This window comes from Dermacentor silvarum, chromosome 1 (genome assembly GCF_013339745.2).
Source record: "Dermacentor silvarum isolate Dsil-2018 chromosome 1, BIME_Dsil_1.4, whole genome shotgun sequence".
Taxonomy (NCBI): domain Eukaryota; kingdom Metazoa; phylum Arthropoda; class Arachnida; order Ixodida; family Ixodidae; genus Dermacentor; species Dermacentor silvarum.
In genome coordinates, this window is record NC_051154.1 from 276150928 (window position 1) to 276175096 (window position 24169).

Sequence of the window (24169 nt, forward strand, 5' to 3'; positions counted from 1 at the left end):
CGTTGACTTTCGCAAAAAATCCGTATCTTTCTTTACCCACAGGCTTCAGCCTTCAGCTAACTATGCGCCGGCATTCTATAACGGGAGAGCGCATGCGCTCCTCTGCCAGCGCGCGCCCGATGGGGCCCTAGCTGGACGCATTGGTTTAACTAAATGATGTCAGAAGCGTCTGTCTGAATTTTCTTGTTTCATACATAAACAGCGGTAGCGCTTCCTGGCCAGCGCTGGTTCCCTATTGTCAAAATTACCCTGCAACATCGAGGACGTTCTCGCATTGGCGATAAACTCACGTCATTTTTAATTTCTGACTGCACCACGTCAACGTCAACTTGCCCATCTATTGGCCTCGCAAAGTGACGTCACGTAACTGAGCATATCGCTTTTCTTCGCGCCAATTTCTCGGCGGCAGCGCCACCCTAGGACGCATTGACACGTCGAGCTCATCGAGGAAAGAGCAGTAGGCCACGTCAAGCAGTTAGCCCAGTTAGCGCTTCTCTCCATAACAGCTTGTGCTACAGCGGGTTCACCCTTGAGCGCTCCGCTTTGTGCTCGTGAAGTGCTCATGGAAACGGCAATGGTTGATGGGGGGGCGTCGCCGAGGCGTATTCTGTGGGACTCCATCAGCAGGGCTGCAGAGCGCATGACTTTGCCGCCTTTGGATGATTATGACCTCTTTAAGGGAGAACCGGAAAGCCCCCCAAGTTACCGTAAGGAACTTCCAGGCTCCCTTAATGAGGAGAAGGCGCCTATTACGCCGCCAGCACAATCTTCAAGAAACTTCGTGCGGCCGTGTCTGACGTCTGTGCCCAACGTCATCGCCGAAATGGTGACAGCGGCTCACTGTAAGCAATTGCTGGAGACCAGGATGTTTCACCCATGTCGAAGTGGAATCGGCTGCAACAATGGGAACGCTAAGATCATCGTCGGCAGCGATGGCGTTCTGTCGGCTAGCGTGCACGAAAGGTATGCTCTTATAAATATCAAATGGCTGTTTCGCTGCTCCTTTCGCTGTCATGTTCTTGCTTAAGCATTGGGCGTGTTCGGACTGCTTGCAACGGCATATGAAAGATCACCAGAAAGCTTTCAATCAAAGCTGAAAGGCTGTAAGGGGGAACGATGCACTGCCATTGACTCCCGTTCGTATGATCAACTAGACTCTCTAATTGGTGCGCGACTCAATTGTTCGCTTTGCATCTTTTTCAAATCCCTCTTTGTATTCTCACCATCCATCCCTTGTTATAGCATTTATCGGCACCACTGAGGTCTTCAAAGGGCAAGTTATTGGTTTCGGAAGGTAAAAAGAACCGGTTTGCAGCTACGAAAAATCAAAGTGAACAATATACAACAGTTGTGAATCTCACCACGGGTTGAATGCTCGACCGTCGGTTCCCTATGAAACGTTCATTTAGGTGAAAGAAAATGCTTTTGTCCCTCGTGCAGTTCCCGCTGCCTTCACGTGCAACTCCAGGGGATGAAAGTGCTGCAGCGCTACTTCGTCTCTGTGGACGTTCCGCTTTATGAAGAGAAAAGTAGCTCGTCTGAAGACATCGGTGAGTTGGATAGCGAATCTCATTCCTATTCGAATTTTTACACTGTTTCTGCTACGGCCCTAGAATAATTGTGGCGGGAACTAATTGCTTGTGGCCAACGTGTGCAGTGTTATATATATGATGTTTTGCGCTTTATTGCTGCTTTATTGCGGTTACTGGCCACTCGAGGCACTTCTCGTGTATTCGCGGGCTTCTTTTACGCTCGAAAAAACACTTTTATGTCGCCCGTATTGATCAACAGAAAGCTGTATCGGTAGTTTTTCATGTTGCTCTACAATTTTCTCATTGACACCTTTCGTCTAGTTATAATATGAGAAGTTGATTAATTAATTAAGACTAATTATCTAAATAGGCGGAATGAAAAAAATAATCTGAGCATCTCCAAGCGACGGCAAACATTAGCTTGGTTCTGAGCAGCTACGTACCATTTGCATATTTTTAGAGTTTGGCCCAAGTTAACTGAAACACCCTGTATATGACAACAGTCCGCTCCTTTACGTAAAAGTATTGGTGCCTCAATGAGTTAAACAACGCCCTATTGATAAGCACCAGGTCCACGTTTCCATTACCCACTGCGGTGGGTGCGTTACATCCAGAATGCAGACATTTGTGCACCCCAATGTTGCAGTACATTCTGACACGGAAATATATGTTAAAGGGAGCGAGTCTAATTTTCCACTTGCTGGATATGGACTGTTTAGAACAATAGACCACTTGCAAAATAGTGCGCGCCCGATTCCGTGCAGCAACCAGCACTGGAAAATCCGATTGGAAAACAAGGCATATGCCGTTATTGCTCTCGGTGATATTTGACCGCTTCTCGACCAGCTGAGTAGGGCTGAGTCACTTGCGTTTCACGAGATAGCGATAACGCGAGCTAGAACGCACGCTCTTCAGCACTGGGCAGTCGCTTATGGTGTCTCAAGGTAAAAACAAGCACGTTGGCACCAGTCTACGAAATCTGATTGTTTCTTGGACAATGCTGGAAAGCCCAGAATAACGCTTTAGTTTGGAAAATACCTTTCTCGAGCATGCGCAGAACTGTTTTGCAAATGGTATGTTTTTCCAGATTAGTCATTCGGAAACCAGTTTCAGCTTGAACTTCTAATTGTCCATGCTTCCTCCCGGACTCGCCGGTTCCTTAATTTGCGAAGTCGCTCGCCTGTTTTTGAGCTTTACTGCTGGCGTTATTATTCACCCCGTATATCCGCGAGTGTGGAGTGATTTGTCTAGCTAAAAATCGGTGCATTCACTTTTCACGCAGCGACGTATGTGGCACCGCAGCCAAACCTGCTCGACGGTTTCGGCTGGGCCAAGTCCACACTGCACCTCGACTTGTCTGCGCATCTCAAAGAAAGGTTGCGGAGTTCGTCGGTGAGTGCTAGTGCTTGTATTGGTTACACCATAAACTTAGTGAACAGAAATGTGTACTTACCATTTGAATGCAAGCATTTGGCTACACGGTTAGGGGGGCATTGTTAATGCTACGGCTCGCTTAGGTCACGGAATTCGCGTGCGCAAGCCCAATCGTGCTGTAGCAGACTGTGATCAAAGCTGCCGTGAAGAAGCAGGAAATTTAACAATAATAGCTTTTGTGATCGCTATGTGCCCTTTATTTTCGTGAACCTCCTATATGACCGCTTGCCATGAGCTGAACGATGAACGCTTCAATGCGCGTCTGTCCGTGCATACTGTGAACTTCTCCCTTCTGATCTTTCAGTCATCTTTCTCCCTTTCCCACCCACCGCGATAGCCCAGTGGCTATGGCTTTGCGATGCTGAGCTATAGAGGTTGCGGTTTCGATTCCGGCCGCAAGCGCCCCAAGAGAGCTCCGGTACCGTGCAGTGGGCGCACGTTAAAGAACGCGAAGTGGGCAAAATTAATCCGAAGCCCTCTGCTATGGCGTGTCTCATAATGAGATCGTGAATGTGGCACGTAAAACCTCCATTTAATGTTTGAATTATTTTCCCCAGTGCGTGGTAGCCAACCGGGCTTTACCTGGTTACACTTGACCTGGTAGCCCGTCGTAGCACTTCCCTGTCTACCCTGAACCAGTCTGGATTGCTTCGCACGCTTGATTAGAGGTTGTGTAAACATTTTAGCGTACTCCTGTGGTACACCCATTCGCCCAACTGCCGATGGGAGCCCTACCAGGCGATAACCTAAACTTCATTGGGTCAGACTGGAGTGGTTTGGATGCACATGGGCGAAGATGTTCGTAATCTTTCAAATTGGGCGACTCTAGTAACGTGGATGGAGGAGATGACGTCATGTTTGACGGCAGTGTTGAGCACGCTTCAGGATAGTTGCTGCATGTGAGCAGCCACTACATCAAGATTTTCGGTGAATAGCCGTCTTTGCGTTGCTCCACAAGCGGAACTGCTGTAAATGGTCGGTGCTTTTCTCCGCCGGATTTCTTCGGCGCAACAGGTGAATGGCTAGCTGCGCTGCACATCGCATGCTGGCTGACGTCAAGGAGGTGGTTGCCGCGAGTATCAACGCAAAGTCATTACCTTTCAGCGCCGACGAGATGCTATGCAGTGGCCTCAACATCGCTGAAACACATTTATATGAAGCTCTTCCCCGCTGACATGGCGATGCTTGTGAACGAACGAGTATAACGCACTACCGTGTTTGATTGTTGGGTGGTATACTACCAACTGCAGCATCTTGTGTATAGCTTCCTTTGTAACGGATTAAGGACTCCGTATGCTGCTTGCGTAACGCTTTCTATTCCCGGCGTATCTGGTTGATTTGTTCGATTTGATGGTGTTGAACATGTGAGGAAGTCTGGCCGAACAACTTGGGGTACGAATTTCATCGCGATTAGCTAATCATGTGCGGTAGCTAGCAGCGTTCTACCGTCGTTATCAGATTAGCTCCCAAAAGAATCATGAGCTCCTTGTCATAGTTAGTCTGTGTGAATGTATGTATATTTAGGTTACAAAATACGTGCTATACAGAGCGCCGTTTCATTGCATTGTCAGCAGTGATGTAGTAAAAACGATAGCACTGATCGACCAAGACGGTCGTACTTGATGTCAGTCGTAACAGTGTGATTATCTCCCTCATTTCCTTTAGGTAATAGATGCAGTGGAGTGTCGGCTCGACATGCGAATGAAAATGGGGAGAACAATCAGAGTTAGCGCGATAAAACTTGCATAACCACGGACTCGGGACACTATACTGTCGCCTAGCGGCCGTCAGTGCTTGGTTTGTAAGTGCTGTTTTTTTGGGCGAATTGTCAGTGGGCATCCTTTAAGAAACGTCCCGAAGAAAGTTTCCGTGGGCCGAGCTCTCGATCCCAGATGAGTGATATTGTATTGTGTGGCAGCAAAACGTTTCCAAATTTGAAGAATGGGAGTTGACGGTAACCGCCAGAATTCCTGGACAATTTTGCAGTCAAAAGCAATTTGCGGTTGAATTGAAGTGTCGCTTTAAATATTCTAAGGGATATACAAGTTTCGAACACTCTACTTTTAGGTCGCGTTAACCGCGTCTGGAAACAGTCCAAAATTGTTACAAAATTGCCGTCTTCGTAATGTAGAGGTAACGAATCAATCGCAAAACGATAGATCTGAGCCTGCAGGAGTCGCTGCGATTGATCGGTTGGTGGCCGAGCATTTTCATCGAAAGGAGATCGAACTCGCTGATAAGATTAACGCTACTGCGCTGTTTCAATTCCGGCACGCGTTTATTTTTTTTTTTTTGCTTCGTCTCGCCTATGTAGCGAGATAGAGAAGCGCCGACTGCTGCATTCGCCAACGCACTTGCTCGGCACCCTTAACAATGCAGCGAACTGTTAAGGGCTATCTATCTGCCCCCGCTGCTCTCTTTTCACAACAGACTTTCGGTAGTGCCTCTCCCATTTTCCTCTTCTCCACTCTGCTAGCACTGATTCAACGCGCCTTGCGCTAAAAAATTGGATAACAGACACCTTGACAAGCGGCTGCTATGCGGCCGCGTATAGAAAAACAAGAAAAACGCAGCAGCGTGTCCATTGCCTGATTACAAAAACACTGTGCATTGTTCCGTTGTTTGATAATTGTCGCCACCTGAAATCTATTGCGTCCATTTTATACCGCCTCGTTTCGCAAGGCTGTCATGCTACACATTTGTCGTGGCACGCTGTAATGTTCAATCGCGGTTTGAGTGAAGAGACAGCTGGAGCACCTAGGTTTTGCTGTGCTTCGTTGTACTAAACGTTCCACTCAAATTTAAAAGACGGGAGCTGAGCGCAGCGACTACGGGTGCCGTCACAGTGCTCAGCGAAAGAACCTCGCCTGGTAACGAGTTACCCGCGCCGAGTAATGCGGGTTGTCGCTATTTGTGCTACGAGTAGCGAAGATGGCCTTCACCGCATCAAGGAAGCGTTATCAGCTGAACCGGCTATGCATTGTATTGTACTCTGTGACCTCGACTCAGCTTTGTGCATGCGCAGTCAGTGCTTTACGTCAGTGGTTGCGTCATATTGAGAATTCCAAATGTTATGTATTGGAATCTTGAATTCACGCCTGCATGCAAGGCTCCCGCATTATAGACCTCACGGGGCGTCCTACGGTGGTGGCGCGGTCAGGGTTCTCTGTAATGTCCCTAATTACTGAATATAAAGCGTTTCCTCGAAGGCACCGCAGTATTGCAATAACAGCAACGTCTATCGCCCGCCACCTTACGCTGTCATGCTGTTATGTGGGATCGCGCTTGAGACTGCACAGCGAATACGCTGTTGACAAATTTTGTAATTAGGCGAAAAATAAAAAAAATCGTCTGAGTTGTTCCAAACGACTGCAAATATTACATTTTAATTGGTTCTGTCTAACTAAGTGGCGGCACTTATATACTTTTAAACGTTGGCACAAGTTACGTGAGACGCATGGTATATGAAACAGATAACAACATCCATGTGCCAGAAACTTGTCTACGGCTGAGAAGTCAGACTACACTAAGCGAAGAATTGAGCAGCGGCTCTTACCGCCTATGAAGGCCGCTTAAAAGAGCTAAAGAAAGATAAATCCATTAATGAAAAGCTTAGATTTTAAACCTTGAAGAGCGCGGTACACATCTGCAAGCCTGTCATGTTCTGTTGACCGAGCTGTAGCTGCAGGACGCTGATTGTGGGAAGGAGGCAACCCATGTACTACTATCGTCGGCGATACGAAAGGGAACACCATTTTTTTTTTCAAACACCTGTAGCGGCTAAACACACAAGCCCTTAATGACGGTGTGCAGTGACATAAATGTTCAACAAATCTATGTATCAAGTTCTTAAATTTGAGCCCATGCGTCACGAGTTATCGTCATTTAAAAAAAAATACTGTTGACTTTCGTATTGCTCGCGACTGTACATGTTTTCGTACCTTTGGACATTGTAGTTGCCGCCAAGTTTCAGTGCTCAAAGCTACGTCCCCTGTTTATATAGCTTGTTTGGTCGAACATGTAATCGCTTACTGAAATAAGTAATTGAATTATGTGAGCGTTACCCAGTTTACAAGGTAATCATTAACTTACAAAATTACTAACAAACATAATTTATTATAAGAAAATACATCTAATTGAGCACGCGCAAGCCTGATTACGTTATTTTCTTACTGCTATGCAAAAAAGGATTAGCCATCGCCACTTTAGGGTGACTACATCTTCCTCATACGTTTATTTCAATAAAACAAAACGGGAAGGGCGGGCTTGATACCTAAGAAAGGGTCAAATTTGTACCAACTGTGATTGTACTTGGTGGTTGCCGCAGGAAGAAAACGTTTGCAGTTGCGAGCTAAGACGTATTCGTAGATAAAAGTTACGGTAGCACTTCAGAATAGTGTTTGCCTGAGCTCGTTGGTTGCACATAGCACAAATGGTTTCCAGCAAAACGTATGGACACGGACAGAAAGGGACGACGACCCGTCCCTTTCTGTCCGTGTCCATACGTTCTGCTGGAAACCATTTGTGTTACGGTAGCACATTGCATGTTTGTCCTTCGGTTCACCTCTCCACTTTCCGCATCTTATTTCTCTCCACCAAACATTTACTGATTTGGGAGAAACATGCTGGGAAATTGTGAGTTATGAGGCGCGTGAGGAGCGCCGTAGTAAATTGCTAAGTTGTCGTGAGAGGCCCTTCAAACACTCATTCGAGCGGTTACTTAAATTTTATGATCGTAACAGTAAGCAAATCGTTGCGAATTTCTACTTAACACTTTACACACATGTGCAGGGGACTTTCTCGCAGCTTGGAATTGACCGTAAAAAGTAGCTTAGTGTCAGTGTTAATTTGAGAGCGTTATTTTTAAGCGGTTGCTCTTTCAACCGCACCGGCTCAACCACTGTGGCTCTGCTTGCATGCAGAGGCGGTGAAGTGGTTGAACTAGGACTGTGAGACATTTTTACAGGAACTGGAAAAGCTTTTTTGACTGGAAAATCATCGCGCAGGTACCCCCTACCTGTCTTTCTGCTTCACATTAATTCGCGCCCCAAATATTGAGTCGCACAGAATTGCAAGTATTTTTTATTTTAAATCTGCTAGAATAAATTGTACTACATACATACGTTTCTCTTTCTGTGAGGCCTGTATGTGTTTCCTTTGTATATACACGTATGTATAAATATATAGCTTCGTGCTACCTTCGGGTGGATGACAATTTTTCCTTTCATACGCTACATCGCAGCATTGCTTGATGTTGGCTTTTTGCCTGATCCTGTCGTTTCCGAAGTTTGGCATTTTTTTGTACGGATTATGTCCATGCGTCCAATATGCGCACGATAGCATTTCTTCCTTTGCAGGCCGATATGGAGGAATCGCTGCAGTTTAATAAAGAACTGCTCAGAGGGCTACGCATTCAATGATTCGTCATTGTATAAAGGCATATTTGTATACACCAATGGCAAAGTTCTTCCTAAATATTTTCGTTTGAAGAATATGGTTGCGCTGTGTACGTCACATTGAAAATCAGTTATTCCTTAATGTTGTCTGTGTTCAAGTAGCAATGTTCCTTTTTCGGTAGGTCGTTCGGGCAAAGGTGGTGCATTTGTGCGCACTTCACTGAAGAAACCTACAAGGAGTAAAAATAGGTTTAATTTAACTAATTCGCACTGCATAGGTAAGATATGTAAATATGGGAAGCCGTATTTTATTGGGGGCTAAATGCAAAAAAAAAGAGCTCGTGTACATAGATTTAGGTGCACATTAAACATCCCCAGTTTGTCAAAACTAATTCGGAGTCCTCTCACTACGGTGTGCCTGGTAATGCGATCGTGATTTTGGCACGTAAAACTCCACCGTTTTATGGGCATGTCTAATGTTACGTTAAAATTAGATATCAGTATCAAACTTTCACACGCTTCTTGGCTTTGACAGTCCTGGAGTACTTTCAGTTTATCCCCTTCCCTCAGTGGGCGCAGACTGAGAGGACGGGCATCTGGTAACCTCCCCGTCTTTCTCAGTTTCTCTCTTCATTGGTTTTTTTTTACGCTGTGCTTGCATTAGGCTTATTGCCGTAGCTCTGGGGAAATTCATAGGTGTGGGCCATTAATTGGTATTTATTTTCTAGTTTTGTGTTCGTGCGGCTCCAGCACGCGCTCACGTCCGCTACCAGGTGACGGTGCGCATTCTCCAACTGTCGGAGGACTGCTGGCCAGTCGGTGCGAAGCCAGTGTTGATTCATCTCAAAGAGGGCTTCGTTCAGGAACTCCTTTCGGACAGCCACCAGGTGAGACTAGTTCAGACGGCAGTCTCTCACCTTTGTTTCGGCGGGAATGTACTGAAAGTGACCTTGCATACTTGTAATACAGATACACGTGCTTGAATATAGGAAAAGGTGTAGAATTTCTCCCGCCAGACAAATACTTAGCTATATTATGCTTCTCTTGGAGTAGGCGATAAAGCAGCCTCAACGTAAACTCACCAAGAAAAAAATACCTTACATTTCGGTTAATTCACCTCCGGATCTTATACGAGTATTATCCAGTCGAACTTACTCCAAACTCTAACGCGACAGCTACTTGTTCGCCACCTAAGAATCTGCGTCACTGCGTTAAGGGAAGCTGCGATGACTGACAAGTGTTACTGTCATCCAGTCATTCACGAGTGTGCGTCCCCCTAAGGCATGGTGAGCAACGAAAGTCCGATCTAAAGTCAGGAAGCAGCTAAAGTTCATGTCTGAAGGTATCACTCCACTTCGTCTCTGGCACTGTATACAGCTTCGTTGCCTATAGCAGCTGCCGTTAACGGCGCCAATATGCTCGGCGAGAGGCTCTTAAACGGCCGCTCACCGAGGTTGGAACATTGCAAGCAGTCAAGCGCGGTGCGTGGATCGCGCGGAGAGAAGCGTCTTCGCAAAGTGTTACTGATCGGCGCTGCACACACAGCTGAAATTTCATAGGAATATCCGCGCCTTTCTTGAAGCTCCTCGTCCCGCCCTCAAAATGACTTCACCTGTGGAGTTCTTCCCCGTCGCAAGCGTTGATCCTGCACTCAGGAGAGCGCGAAAGACTCTGGGACTTCCATGGGAATCGGGGTGCACAAAACCGCCTCTGCAAGTGCGCCGCCGTGAAAGAAAAAGGAAGACGGAAAGAAAACCGCATTTCTAACTATTTGATTTCTAGGCGGAGGCGGCGGCCGCACATTCTGTGGTTAGGGAGAGTAGTCACAAATATGTTTAGATACATGCAAATGAAATATATAGTACCCGCCGTGGGTTGCGCAGTGGGTATAGCGTTGCGCTCCTGAGCTCCAGGTCGCGGGTTCAACTCCGGCCCCGGCGGTCGCATTTCGATGGGTTAGGAATGCAAAAGCGCTCGTGTACTTATAGATTGAAGTGCGCGTTTAAGAAACCCAGCTGGCCAAAGTTAATCCGGAGTGAAATCCACGATCTAAAGCGTGCTTTAGAGCGTGACTTTGGCACGCAGAACGCCTGAATGTCATTAATGATAGGATGTTCATGTACTGCGGTGACTAAGACCTTCCCAGTGTCAGAATTATTGATCAAGCAAATATTTGCTTCCTTCATTAATTTGGTCTTTTGAACCAGTGTGATTGAGAATATTGGTATATGTAACGGAATAAGACTAAATTGTTTTTCGGGGCGAAATGCGAAAACACCCGTTTACTTAGATTTAGGTTCACGTTAAAGAACCCTAGGTGGTCCAAATTTCCGGAGTCCCCCACTACGGCGTGCCTCATAATCAGATCGTGGTTTTGTCACGTAAAACTTATAATTTTTTTATTGTTTTTCTATCTTCCTTTGCAGACCCACCCAGTAGTGTTTCCTTGTAGAATACAGGACGTCGCATGTCTGGGCGACCACACACCGTTCACTCTCACCTCGTTCGGACCCTACAGGTTGGTGAAAGTTTTATCATGCCTTGGCAAATGACATATCCCTGTCTTTTTTTCTGAGTATGGTTTTTTATAAGCTGATACTATAGATCACTGCAAAACACAAGGGCACTACTCTCCGATTCCGTGACGTGTGTTACCAATTGCCAATTGATGCATTATAGTGAAACAGAAGTGAGTAGCCTAATCGACTTTTATATGTAAACACAACACTTAACAACGGTCAACCTTTACTGCATCAGCACACCATTTCAAATTTCGTAGGACACAGCTACAATATCGCGAATATCGGTTAGCTTGACACGAGTAAGGTTTTCTGTGCCATAAAGCATCTATTTCTCTGCTTATACTGCGCAATGGTAGAAAGCGTTCTACCACGTTTCATTCATTCACTAGTCTTGCCACCCATTCGCTTGTCTGAAACAGTGGTCACGTACTGAATTGTGGAGGTATGAATTGATGAATCGTGGATGAACAAGGGAAGCACCAGTCTGGACGTAGCGTTTCGAAAGGGGGGATTTGCTTTCGTCAGAAACAAGTCTTGCCCTTACGAGGACAGGTGTCGTCGCAGGAACGCTGGCTCGAGGCTGAGACTTCCCATGTTCTACCACTAGTAATCAATGTGTGGTAGAAAAACATCGTCTTGCTTGTCGCAGCTTCCCCTTCCCGACGCCCGAGTTTCAGGACAGCTGTCCGTGGCAGGAAGAGTTCGGCGCAGATGGCACGCGTGGACAGGCTTTGTTCCAACGTGAGATCCTGGAAGGACCGGCCATGCCGTTCTGTTGCCAGGAAAAAGCGCAGTTCCCTCGTTTTCGTAACGTATTTGGGAACGGTTTCACGCCTCAAGTCGCGTACTGCGACGACCACTTCGCTGTGGACAGGGGCCAGGCGACCTTTTTCCGAGACCTGGACAGGGAGGCCCTGCTGCGCCTAATTCATCTGGACCAGCGTCGTCCTTCGACCACGCTGCCTCCGGGGAACCGCTGGCAACAGCATTGGCGTTGTCCCTGCGACAAGAGGCGTCAAGCGGTGCCGTTCGGCGTCGGTACCTGCGAGGAAGATCTCTTCGGGGGCCGAGATGCTTGGTCATCAGCTGAGCCGAGGTTTTTTTAGCATTGTTTTACGTAACTTTTATTGATTTGTAAATTTATTTGACAACTTTTTGTACGTGTAATTATTTCCTCTACTTTGTAATATATTTTTATTTTCTGACCTTACGCCGTTATGCTTGCGATAAGCACATCATAGTGGCGTTTGTACTGTCGGTGTCAAATGAAATGCTGGCGCATGGCCGAATATAGTTTTCTTCGCCTTCTGCAGTAATTTTCGATGTTTGTCTGCTGAAAGCGACGATGCGCACTCAAGAGTATTGCAATTAATTTTTGATGTTCGTTCTCTCGTTTTGGCGCTAAAGCGGCACTTCATAAAATGTTTCCACCTGTCTATACTGGTGCAGCTCGATATTGCTCGCAGCCGGTGCGGTTGAGGTGAGAGCGCTTGTCATCAAAGAAAACAGATGCCATGATATGTCTCTTGGAAGCGCATCTCCGATTCCTGCAGCCAAATAATCTACGCGACTGTATCTGGTGGTCACTGGTAGAAGGCGCGTGCTAGCTACATTTGGCCACGCGCTCCACTTTTGGCATTTCATTTGAAGTCGATAGGAGTACCTCTTGCTCTTTTACATTCAAAAACTTCTCGAAGGGTATTCACTAGTCGTCCTTTCTGGAAGAAACTGACAGTCGTTCTTAAATTAAAATTTGTTACGCATCTTTATGAGTTTATCTGAAATAAAATAAAGACAAGCTATTGTTTTATCGTTTACCAAAAAAGCGCCATGCTTAAGTGTTGATACCTGACTGCTATTGGCAGACAACACGGTATTGTGTAAGCGCTACCCGCTGCTGCTTGTTTATGACATCAGGAAGGCTTGTCGACACTGAAACGCCGGAACTGGAAGATACTAAAAAAGACGACGAGACCCTGCACATGTAATTCCCCCGGAGGATCTCTCTGCTATAGAGACGAATAGAGAGCGCTCGCGTTAGAGCCGATCGTCAAAATTTGCTATGCAGTCAACACGAAACTCGGAGCGATGCTAAGCGAAGTTGGACAGGAATGTCCGCAAAATTGTAATTTTCTAGCGTCAGACAGCAAATTTACGTTCTGAATTGTTTCAGTAGTTTGCTTCAGTGCAATAATCATCTGAAGGCGGCGCAGAACTGTTTTTTTCTAAGCTTTGTCCTCAAACTTCAGCTATTTTCTTCCCTGTTACAATGTTAAAATACTTCGGCATGCATTTTTAAAGAGGTGTACACTTCAGTGTACACCTCTTTAACGGCACCACGGCACCGACCGACGTGACGGTCGGTGCCGTGTCGATGCGCACACCTGCCAAAGTAGCGAGAGCAGGGACAGGCGGGGGCGCACGACATTCTGCTGTTCGAGCGACGTCTGCTATAGCCTGTTCCATTGAGCTCGACGTAACCCTTACTACTTATCCACGTCCAGCGCTGAAACAAATGCGCACACTTGCTTTCTGATAACGCCGCGTAACTCACATGCATCTGCTGCGTTTGATCGCGTGCCATGGCTCGTGTACGCATGATATGGATGAGCTGCAGCGGCTCCGGAACAAGGGGGGGGGGGGGGGTGAAGTCACTTCCACAGGTTCTAAACCAGTGGGGCCATGCCATGCCCCTCCCACCACCCATGAAGCTAGCAACTCCTTTGCCTAGTTAAAGCGTGCTGGCTTCCTTCAACAAACGAAAACAAAATTTGAAGTCGAGAGTCTGACGAAAGCTCGTCTGATCGGGAAGAATCATGGCGAAAACAGTAAACAGACGCCGACACCAAGGCGAATTTTTTTTACAGCGGAACTGTTTGGGGCTAGGCTTCCGCGCATTTTTCCTGTGTGTGCAAAAATGTGAGCCGATCCTGGTGATAGTGCAGAAAGGATCCAAGCGCAATAGGCACTGGCGCCGCGCCCCCGAGCGAGGACGGCCATCGATGTACTCGGTCGACGCGTTCACTGGGAGATACAACGGCTAAAATCCGCTACGGTCGGATCCAGCTATAAGTGGTCTCCCCATTCTGTCTCACCTCTGTCATGTGCTAAACAGCTTCACTGGCCATCCACCTTCACTGAGTGGAATGGCTCATGATTTTTTCTGAACTGACGTTTCTGCCCCCACACGGGAGCCTTGTTCACAAACATGAAGTCGAGGGTCTGACGAAATCTCGTTTGATCGGGAAGAATCATGGCGAAAACAGGAAACAGACGCCGACCAAGGCGAACCTTTTTTTCCCTGTCATTTAGGCTCCCACACCGGATCCTTATTCAGGATTTTGAACAAGGCTGAAAGGCTAAAAAAAGAAAAGGCTAGAAAATGAAAAAAAAAATAAAAATAAAAATAAATTGAAGGCTTCCGTACGTGCGGGGGCCTCAAACGTTGGTTAGGAAATAAATTCGCCTTCGTTGGCGTCTGTTGAAAACAAAGCAAACATGAAACAAAATTTTCTGGAAGCTTGTGACTTCTGAGACTCTTTGTCGGTGCTTTTTCTACGTCAAGGGCTCTTGCAGGAGCACGTCTCAGCGCCCAGACTTTAGGATGTCTCATTCTCTCCCTTTTTCCTTGCCCCTATCCAAGCCCATGAAAAGCAAGAACATAACAAATGTCGGTGTGAGCCTGTCCCTAGAAAATCACGATTAAAATCATTTACCTATAACTGGTGAACCTTGAAATGTGCGTTTTATTCTGGTTCGGCCCAAACCACCTTGGCCACACGGAATGACCATAGTGAAAATTGGTTGTGACATTGGGAGTGAAATTGGCCACGTTTCGTTTGACATGATGGCGCACCGTCCAGTGTGTATATAAAAAAATTCTTGTGTATGATCCGAAGTTGAAGGAAAAGTGCGGGTTTTTAATTTTGTGCATCGTTTTAATATGGTGATTAAAACTGGAATATGGCTTTAATATAATATATGGCGCGAACAAGCACTCCGCCTACATGCTCTTCCTAGACATACAGCAAGCTTTCGTCTCGGTTCCGCATAAGGCGATTATTTTCGCTCTTGCAACCCCGGGAATTTCGGGTCATCTGCTGCGCTTTGTGCACAATTTCCTATCGGAGCGCGGATGCAAGTGCGTGTCGGAGGAATAACGAGTGAATCCCGCACTGTGAAGTGCGGTGCCCCACAGAGCAGCGTTTTATGGCCGCTTCTGTTTAACACCGTACACGCCGCGCTTCCAAGTCGCTTGCCTCGGGAGAGTGACTTCCCTGTGAGCATAGCTATCTATGCAGATAATGCTTTGTGGATAAGCGGCCCTTCGCACCTTGACGACCCTGCTTGCAAAGAGCTCTGAACGCGACTTCGGAGTACTTGGGTGATGTTGGCCTGCAGATATCACCTGCTAAGTTGGCTGCAATAGCTTACCACCATAAACAACGCGTTCGTCGAACAATGAGCCGACCGTGCCTTGACGAAATGCCGATAAGCTGGGTGCAACAACACTGTTATTTGTGCTTAATTGTGGATGATCGCATCTTTTGGCGTCCTGCCGTTAAATTCGTACGACACAAATCGCAATCCATCCTTAATTATGTGGCCGCCTTGACTGAAAGAAGTGCTGGCTGCGACCAAACAACGGCTCTGCAGGTATACCAGTCATCTGTACTCTCAGGCATGATGTATGCGTTACCATTCCTGAACGTACCACCTAGTTTGATGGCCCAACTGGAACGAGATCATCGCGTTGCCCTTCGACTAATGCTGGGATTACATCGAGATGCAATCTACCATTACTCACTGAAGCGAATCAGTTACCCCTGAGGCTGCAAGCAGACCACAGAGCTCTATATCATATTGAGCGTATGCACCGCGCATCGAATGGTCAATCACTCCTTGATCGTCTGATTCAACGCCCATTTTCTCGCATGTGAAAAATGGCGGCAATATTTATGAACATTGCTGATATTTTTTGAACATGATGCTTCAGTTACTCCTCCGCCTCCGAAAGAAATCATCAAGCACGTATTCTCCATTTACCTCACAATCCCTGACATACACAAAAGTCTGATATGCCTGTTTCGGCAATATTCCCATTGGCTCAGTCGCACATGTTCGAAAGATTTTCATTGTCTTAAAATATTCACAGATGCATCCATACACAGTGACGGTCAAGGCGCCTCTGCAGCTTTTTTCTGCTCTTCAACTGAAGTACCCCTTTCAGCCTCGGAGCTAGCGGCAATTAATGTTGCACTGAAATACGTGCAAGAGGAGGTAATCTCATCGAAGATTGTCATCTTAATTTACGGACTCCCGCGCTGCACTTAGCTGATTACAAGCGCAATCATATTGATTGCCCAGTTGTGCGCAGCATTACTGATTCTGCCAACAAAATTTCGTCACGTGGGGTATCTCTCGTTGCCCAATGGATACCTTCACACGTAGGGATCGCCGGAAATGTAGAGGCTCATCGGCTGGCTTCCACTTGCACTCATAACGACTGTGCTTGCCTTGAAATTTTGTGCAAGCTTGATGACGCTCGTCTGCTGATTCGTCGCCACCTACTCAAGCAGCATCCAGACCAGCGCGTCGCAAATGGAACTTTTCGCCGCTCCGTGTTCGCGGCCAAGGCTTGCCTCGTCGCGCTAGAGCGCAACTCCTGAAACTAAGGGTTGACTGTGTGAACATGTGCGAACGTTTATAGAGACAAGGACGTGTGGCCAGTCCATCGTGTACGTCTTGCGGTTGCTGCGAGACACTTCAGCACCTGGTATTGGAGTGTCCCACTTCCAGTGCGCAGCGCATGTCACTAGTGAGGGACTATCAGCTCCTTGGTCTGCAGTGTACGACACTAGAGGAATGTTTGTACCCCAGTGGTAGTGCGTCTCGATGCGATCAGGCTCATCGCGCTCTCCTTATCTTTCTGGAATTAACTAACTTAAGTTCCCGTTTGTGACTTTTAGAGACTGTTTCTTCTATTTAACGTTTCTTTAGTAGTGTTACCTGTAGTGACCTGCTTTGAGCGGCCCTGCTGTGTGACCTGTTCTGTGTGTTCTTCTTTATTCTTTGAGATTTGTTATCTGGTTCTTTCTTTCCTCTTTCCTCCCCTTCTTCCTATATATATCTTCCATTTTTATGTTTGGCTCCTCCTTTCTGAAGCGTAGGCAGGCGTTGTGCCCCTTCCGGTGGCAGTTGCCAGCCTTGCCACTCGCTTTCCCTTTCCTGTGTATGTGTTTTGAAATCAAATAATGTGTGTGGTATGTCTGCATGTATGCGTCCGTATAGTTGATATGTTATTCTTTCTTTCGAAGCCGTTCGTTTGAAGTTGTCCAATATGTGCGTTCTCACTAATAAATATCCGAAGATTTTACCAGACTAATCCCGCCTGTATCAACACCACCATCTCGATAGTAAAGTTTCAAAAGTTCTTTACGAAATACTTTTTGTAGATCTCTGTTGCACAGACATGACGACTTCGTATTTCCTTCTAATATACAGAAAGGACTTCCAACTTTCACGTGTCGATACTATGAGTTAGCTCTTTTTCTTCATGGCAAAAAAGTATTGGCTTGACAATAAAAATGTGGTGAAGCCGTTCCTGTCCGCCTCTTTGTCGGTTCATAATGGTCATTCGCCAGAACAATCGTCCGGTTCATCGTATATAGTATCTCGACACAAAGCTTCGCTCCCTGGCATGCGAGCTTACGCAGACTCTGTGGGGCACCAGTGAATTCAGCAACGAACTCCTCTACAGATTGGATCCACGTCTTCAACTCCGTCTTCCACCAGGGTTACCACGAGCGAAAGCAACACTTCTGTGCCGCCTGTGGCTCGGCGTGGCATTCACGAACGCCTATTCCTTCCGCATTGGAATGGCCGACAGCCCTGCTTGCGACAACTGTGGCTGCGAGGAGACGATCAAGCAACTCCTCTGTGACTGTCCCCGCTACAATTTGGCAAGAAAAGTGCTCGCGACGGCGCTTGAAAAACTGGAGATCACCCCGCTTCACAGAGGAAAGTTTTAGGCACTGGTCCAGATGGGTTTCGGCACTGAAGTACTTAAGGGCTCTGCTGAAGTTCTTAAGGGCTTGTCAGTTTTGTGCGACAAACTTTGAACGTTGCAGCGCGTAGGGTCGCGTTATTGTGCGAATATTTCTTACTTCAGTTTCTTTTTCTTCTATCACCTTTTATTCCCTTTCCCCAGCACAGGGTAGCCTGCCGGAATTTACACTGGCTGACCTCCTTGCCTTTCTTTCCCTTTTTCTCTCGACAGGCTAATAAAGAATTATCTCAATGGAGGCAGAATGTTTTGGCCAGTGTTGGCTCATACCAGGAACAAAATAGTGACTTGCATAGCACATATCTTACACCGTCCTTTCGTGGCGGTGTGGTCAGTACCACGGATGTCGCGTGGACAGCCTTCCTGTATATAGCTGTAGCGGTGTCAATAAGGTCGTCAACCCAACACGCCTTGTATCGTATACACTCTAAAAACATCTTGTGTACCGCAAGATACCAAACTGTGCAGTATAATTCTGTGTACCCGAACCTGATGCAAGATTTAAATCCTAAACACTGAGCATGTTTATTATCTTGTATATTTACCTTTGATTCCATTCCGGCTGGAGCATACCTCTAATCACAGTATGAGGACACAATTAGGAGGATCGGTTAAGCATTCCTCTTATGACCGGAAACTCGCGAAGCAGTCCTTACAAGACCTTCAATGTGGGAACGGCATCCTCCGAAACGTCTCTCAGGCTGTGAAAGAATCGTTAATATTTCGCGTGTTTCCGCGAGAGCCACAAAACTTCCTGTTGCACGTGCGGGAGATGTAGGGTTTTTTCGGCGACAGGCGCTCGTGTGTGGTTGGTAGCCGCAACTGAGCGGGCGGCAATCTTTCAGGAAAAGCGGACGTGCTTTAGATGCTCCCTTCTGCTAATAACTCTCGTTAGTGTCCAACTTTACCTTGTTGCGGCCCACTGGGACTCTTTGCAAGGTTTGCAATTGGCGCTGGTCATTTTGCTGCGCTTTTTTTCGTTTATTCGCTTCTTGCTAGCGCTCGCCAACTTCAACAAAGTGACGGTCGTTTAGCGTTCGCCGCTTAGCTTCTGCCTATACTTCGCTTCTTTGGCGTTCACAATGTTCCGAGAACGTCGTGCACAGAGGACAGTGCGAGACAACTTGGGCGTCGAGGACGTTTCTCCGTTATGTCCCCCTTCCCTGAGGCAGTGGCTGTAGAGGACGGCTGTCGGGTGGCGCATCGTCTTGGAAAAACTGGAGTGCGATTCCAAGAGCAGAAAGGCTCACTGGAGCATAGCTTGCGCTTGACGAGATGCCGCAGCGCCACTGGAACGGTTGCCTGCGCATTTCCGAAGATGTATTTTTTGCACATCGGTATTTTGTGAATATATAAACAAAAGCAAATGGTTTCCGATCAATAAATGCGAAAGGAGGTCACCGGAGCCGCCGGTGACCTCCGGTTGCCAGCCTTAGTAAGTGTAGACATAGATATTGTTGCTGTTTTCCTTCATTAAACTTTAATGCGGCGATGCTCATAATGGTGTTCCTTATCACTGAACAAGTAAAAACGGGTATCATGGAACCGGGGGTAAAAATAGTGAGAATTTGCGATGATGATAATCTTATTTGACGCTTCAAAGTGCTAATTAGTTTTGTTGTGTTCAGTGGTTTCTTTTCTTCTAGCTAATATTCATAATGTTATATATACTGTGCCACCAACACCACGATGCTTCTTGGGGAAAAGTATCCTCAATGAATCATAAGCCCGATGTCACTGACAACTATGTTAAATTGACCGTTATCTTGGGCCGCTTGAATACTTCGCTCCGGCCTGAAGTCAATTGGAGACGATGGGGAATGCTCTCAGGGTAAAGTTTCATAAATCGGTGTCCGCGCTTTATGCAAGTAAAAATGCACCTTATAAAGGTTTTCCTGTATAAGGTGCATTACGCCCTAAGGTTCTATAATAGACACAGAGTACTAAGCCCGCAACGAAAACAATTGCATTGTTACAGGGCTGTCGAAAAAATCAGAATAGCATAGCCGCATTACAACGGGCATTGGTACAGATTAGAAGGGGCACACTTCCAGGAGCATAGTTTTGTTTGAGTGCGTCACAAAGGTGAAAAAATATTCGAGATTTCAGCCCCCAAGCTCAGTTGTCATGAAGCTTGAACTGATGCAAGGCGAGGGCAGTTCTTCAGCTGCTATTCATTCCAGGTGTGAATGGGCTTTCAGTGAAGGATGCTCATTCCTTAAACTTGCCTTAGGTTAGACCTTATGAAAATAAGAGATCTGCAACACTAACGTCTTCCGTTTCGTTTGTTTCAGTTATTTACCCTCATCTTCACTATGGCATCAGGATGCACGCATCCATCTTGCTAGACACGAACGCGACCGTTGGTGACGTTGCTGGGCCGAATATACTCGACTGCTGGTCGGCGCAAAAAATAAAGACGGTGCTATGTTAGCTGCACCATTCCTAGCACACTTGGCTGCTGCTTTGCGGTTCACGTGCTCTCTTCTCATCGTCTTTGCAATTTTCCCGTCATTCAAGCACCATGCTGCTCATGCGACTTCCGTGATTATCGGTCATATGACAAGCGGGCGCGAAGTATTGAAAAACACGCTACAAATAGGACGTTTGTAGCCCTCTGTTTTGTCTCCTCCGAATCTTGTTCCGAATTTCCGTGGTACTTCTGTCACGAAAAGTTGATTCGAGCATGCGTTTTCCCTTGGCGACCGCCAGACGGGTATGGCGAGTAACGGTAACGACTGATCAAGAGGGAATCGCGCCTCTACGTTATCCACCCACTCGGCATCGGCTATTCATTAGTCTTTCTATAATACAGATAGTTCTTACTTGCTCCCACTACAGTTTCTTTTTCCGGCGGTCATGCCTTTTCTGCTTGAGTCTCGGCCACCGTCGCCAATATACTGCCACAGAATTGTCGATTTCAGTGTTCGTGCGCTTCTACCGTGTTACCCACGGGGCTTTCGCATTCCGCTGAAATTTAGTAGCTGTCGTATGCCCACTTGGATGTCATTCTGAACTAGCGATTACTGGCTTATATTATGCGCTAAGAAATAAAAGCAGAAGCAGCATGGCCGACGCTGCTCGTTGACGCGAGAAGGCATGGGATCGGAAACGACGAAGTAGTAATTTTATGCATTGTAGTTTGTTGGCACCTCGTACCTGGAAAGCGGAACCGGCGGCCACCCACTAGCAGTGATCGGAGCGAAATAAACGTAAAGGGGACTCGGTGAAACCCGCAGAAAAGCAATGATTGCCTAATTTTCTCGAGGACGACATACTAGTAAAAGCGCAATGGAGGATCCGTCGTCGGTAATTCGCAGCTATCGAATGGCCTTAGATCGTCGTAAGAGAGGAAGTTTAACTCTTTTAACGCACCCATGTAACGTAGCTTCTTCGCGGAGGGTTGGCCGTTTACAGCGATAGCTGCTATGGGTTCGCTCCCCAGGTCGTTTTGATGTCCACCAGTGCCGTCGCTGGAATCCCACAAAACTTTGTGATAAAATTATAAAACAGAAATCCTGATTGTACCGTGCAGATTTGAAGTTACGACCAATAGATTGGCAGTCCAGGGTTATACCTCTCAGCCGTTAACCCGACGGCATGCGGCTATGCGAAATATTGATACTGGAGAGTGCGATTGCGCCAACAGCTGTCATGACTGGCTAACGCCCGCTCATCAGATACGTTCTTCATAGAGATAATGTCCGCACGTTCTCCCTGTTTTAGCACGTCATATTCCCACTCGTTGCTTTTGTTGTTGCTGACATGAGTTGTGGTGGCGCATGCCCACAGAAGAGGATAGGCCATAAATCATGTTCCAAACTGTTAATTCGCTTCGTCCGTATGTCCGCATGGGCCATAAGGTAATTCGTTAAGAAATCAATTAATTTTTAATTAGTCAATTATGAATTTCAATTTTTTGTGCTAGTAATGTCCGCCTCTTCAAGTAGACCACCTCTTAAACTAGAATTGTGCTGTCTGCCACAGGCAACCTGGAAAAAAATTGAAAGTTCGCTGAAACACCGTGTTATATAATGTCGTTGTCAATGTTTAATTAACTTTAGAACTTGCAATGAGAAAGCTGTAGAGAACTCTTGGAAACGTCTAATTCAGCAGTTACTATCTTCCTACTTGTTCCTTAACCAATTTTTCTGCGTCCTAAAAGCCAAGAAATACGACAAACTGCACGCAATATGCGTATTCGTGGACAGCGATTGCAGTGCTTTCACGCGTGCCGCGTATGAACGAACAGTGCATTTAGCTTGGTGTGCTGCCGCCTAAAAAGCTATACAACCTTTTCATTGCACGTTTTACCATAATGTTATGACTTGCGAAGTTGGATAATAATTTTGACTAGCCATGGAAATAAGTCAAATACAAAATAAGTGACTTGCTCTATACAATAGCCGACAACTCGCAAGAGCTCGCGTCTGCCTAAAGTACGTGCTTCGGCACCTCTTAGACCTTGCCTAAAGTTAGCTGAAATACCGGTAGTCGAGGCTGATCGGCCATTTCAGCGGAGAAGAGCCCAGAAAATGGTACTCTGCACAATATTGGACTCGTATTCCTAACGCTACGAGGTGTCAAAGAATGGTGGTCGTTTCTTCGTTCTAGTACACAAAATTGCCTATAAAGTACAGCGCCGTTTCTTTTAAACGTATCTCAATTTTGTGAACATTCGCCAGGAGCTTATAGGCTGTATAACTACCATATATATAGTCATGTTTATTAACATAGAAAGAAATAGAGAGTGAAAGAAGTGAGTAGTATTAGGATACAATCGTATACGCTACGAACACTTTTTATATGGCGATACATAAACAATTGCATCTGCCAAAATCGAGCAACTATCAAACGGAATGCGATGAGAAGCAAGCACAAGCACCACTGGCAAGGTGACGCGTCCATTGACATCGGCTGGTGCTGCAGCTATGATACAGTCCTCCCTCGTGTCTCCAGGGATCACAGAGGAATGGCCTGCGGCGCTAAGTGATTCCCCGAAGTGGCATTCCCCCCTCCCCCCCCCCTTTTTTTTCTTTCTTCTTCCGCCTGCTCCCTCCTTCCGCAGTGGAAGGGGGGAGGGGGGCGAAGGAAATGAACTAGGGGACGAACAGACAGACAGGTTGTGCGGGGAAAGGCTACGCTCACCGGAAACAGGGTTCTTATCGCGCTCAGTCTGTCCTTCCGACCGGTCAATCGTTCCAGAGACTTCCTGCTTCGACTAAGTTCTCTCCCTTTTCTGTTTTTCTTTTCACGATTTTGTTTTGCTCCCGTATTTCCCGCACCGACCCGTCAACGCATCCAGCCTTTTTTCACCCTTTGCGCCCCTTCCGGAACGGCAGCGATGTTCCTCGGCCATGGCTCCCGGTCGCACTTGCAATGCGCACTGCTGCGAAAATTCGCCATTAATTACCGGCCAGACTCAGTAGCGAAACCGAAGGTGCCACCGCACGTGCCTTGGGCCGTCAGGGAGAAAAAGCACGTTCTTTGCCAACTGCGCGACGGCAATATGAAACATTGTATGTTTTATATTCTTGCTGTGCGACAACCGACGACGACTGCAAGCATCGACCTACGTTCTTGCTGGCCTACACGTTTTCTTTTTTTTTAGGTAATGACGAGTGCGACATAGTTGTTCGTATCGATACGTTGTAAGCATCGTGCAATGCTGGGCAAATTTTGCGGCTACTTATGGATACTAAGAAACGTTCAGGTGGGTCCCATATTCCCGTAGTCTGCTTTCTGCAATTATATTTCAGTTCCTGTGAGAATTTAATTTTTAAGAATTTTAAACCGCTATGAGCCGGAGCGTGGCGCTCTGAACGAAGCAGCCCAATGTGCTTCAAGCGCTCGTTTTCTACCAGCCAAAAGCACCATTAGTGCACTCTTCACTTTCGCTCTACACAACGCTTAGTGTCATTACGCTTTACTAGGAACGTTTCTTTTTCAGAAGTGAAACGACAGCCTCACGTAATCTCAGAAACTCAATGGGTGCCTCATGATCACATCGGGCAGTACAGTACGCGGAGTGAGTGAGTGAGTGAAAAACATTTATTGTCGCTATATACAAAGAGAGAGTTTGGGACGAGCCAGAAGGGCCCGCCCCGTACAAAATCTAGGAGGGGTTCCTATTCCGGGACCCCTGTGGCTTTTGCGGCAGCCCGGGCTCGGTCCACCAGGGCACGTTGGTCCTGCATGGTCGAGCAGCCGAGCAGGGCA

At 46.8% G+C, this 24169-nt stretch overlaps 1 protein-coding gene across 2 annotated transcripts; it reads left to right on the plus strand.

The window, feature by feature from the left end:
- The first annotated feature begins 379 nt into the window (after positions 1–379).
- LOC119437164 (uncharacterized) lies at positions 380–12682 on the plus strand. Of its 2 annotated transcripts, XM_037704236.2 has the most exons (6): positions 382–963; positions 1441–1550; positions 2815–2924; positions 9091–9249; positions 10789–10880; positions 11534–12682. In XM_037704236.2, the coding sequence occupies exons 1-6, from the start codon at positions 563–565 to the stop codon at positions 11988–11990; spliced, it is 1329 nt and encodes a 442-aa protein (XP_037560164.1). In that variant the 5' UTR covers positions 382–562; the 3' UTR covers positions 11991–12682. The 2 variants fall into 2 exon arrangements, with proteins under 2 accessions (XP_049516961.1, XP_037560164.1); XM_049661004.1 differs by lacking the exon at positions 9091–9249 and having other exon boundaries at positions 380–963.
- Positions 12683–24169: the final 11487 nt, after the last annotated feature.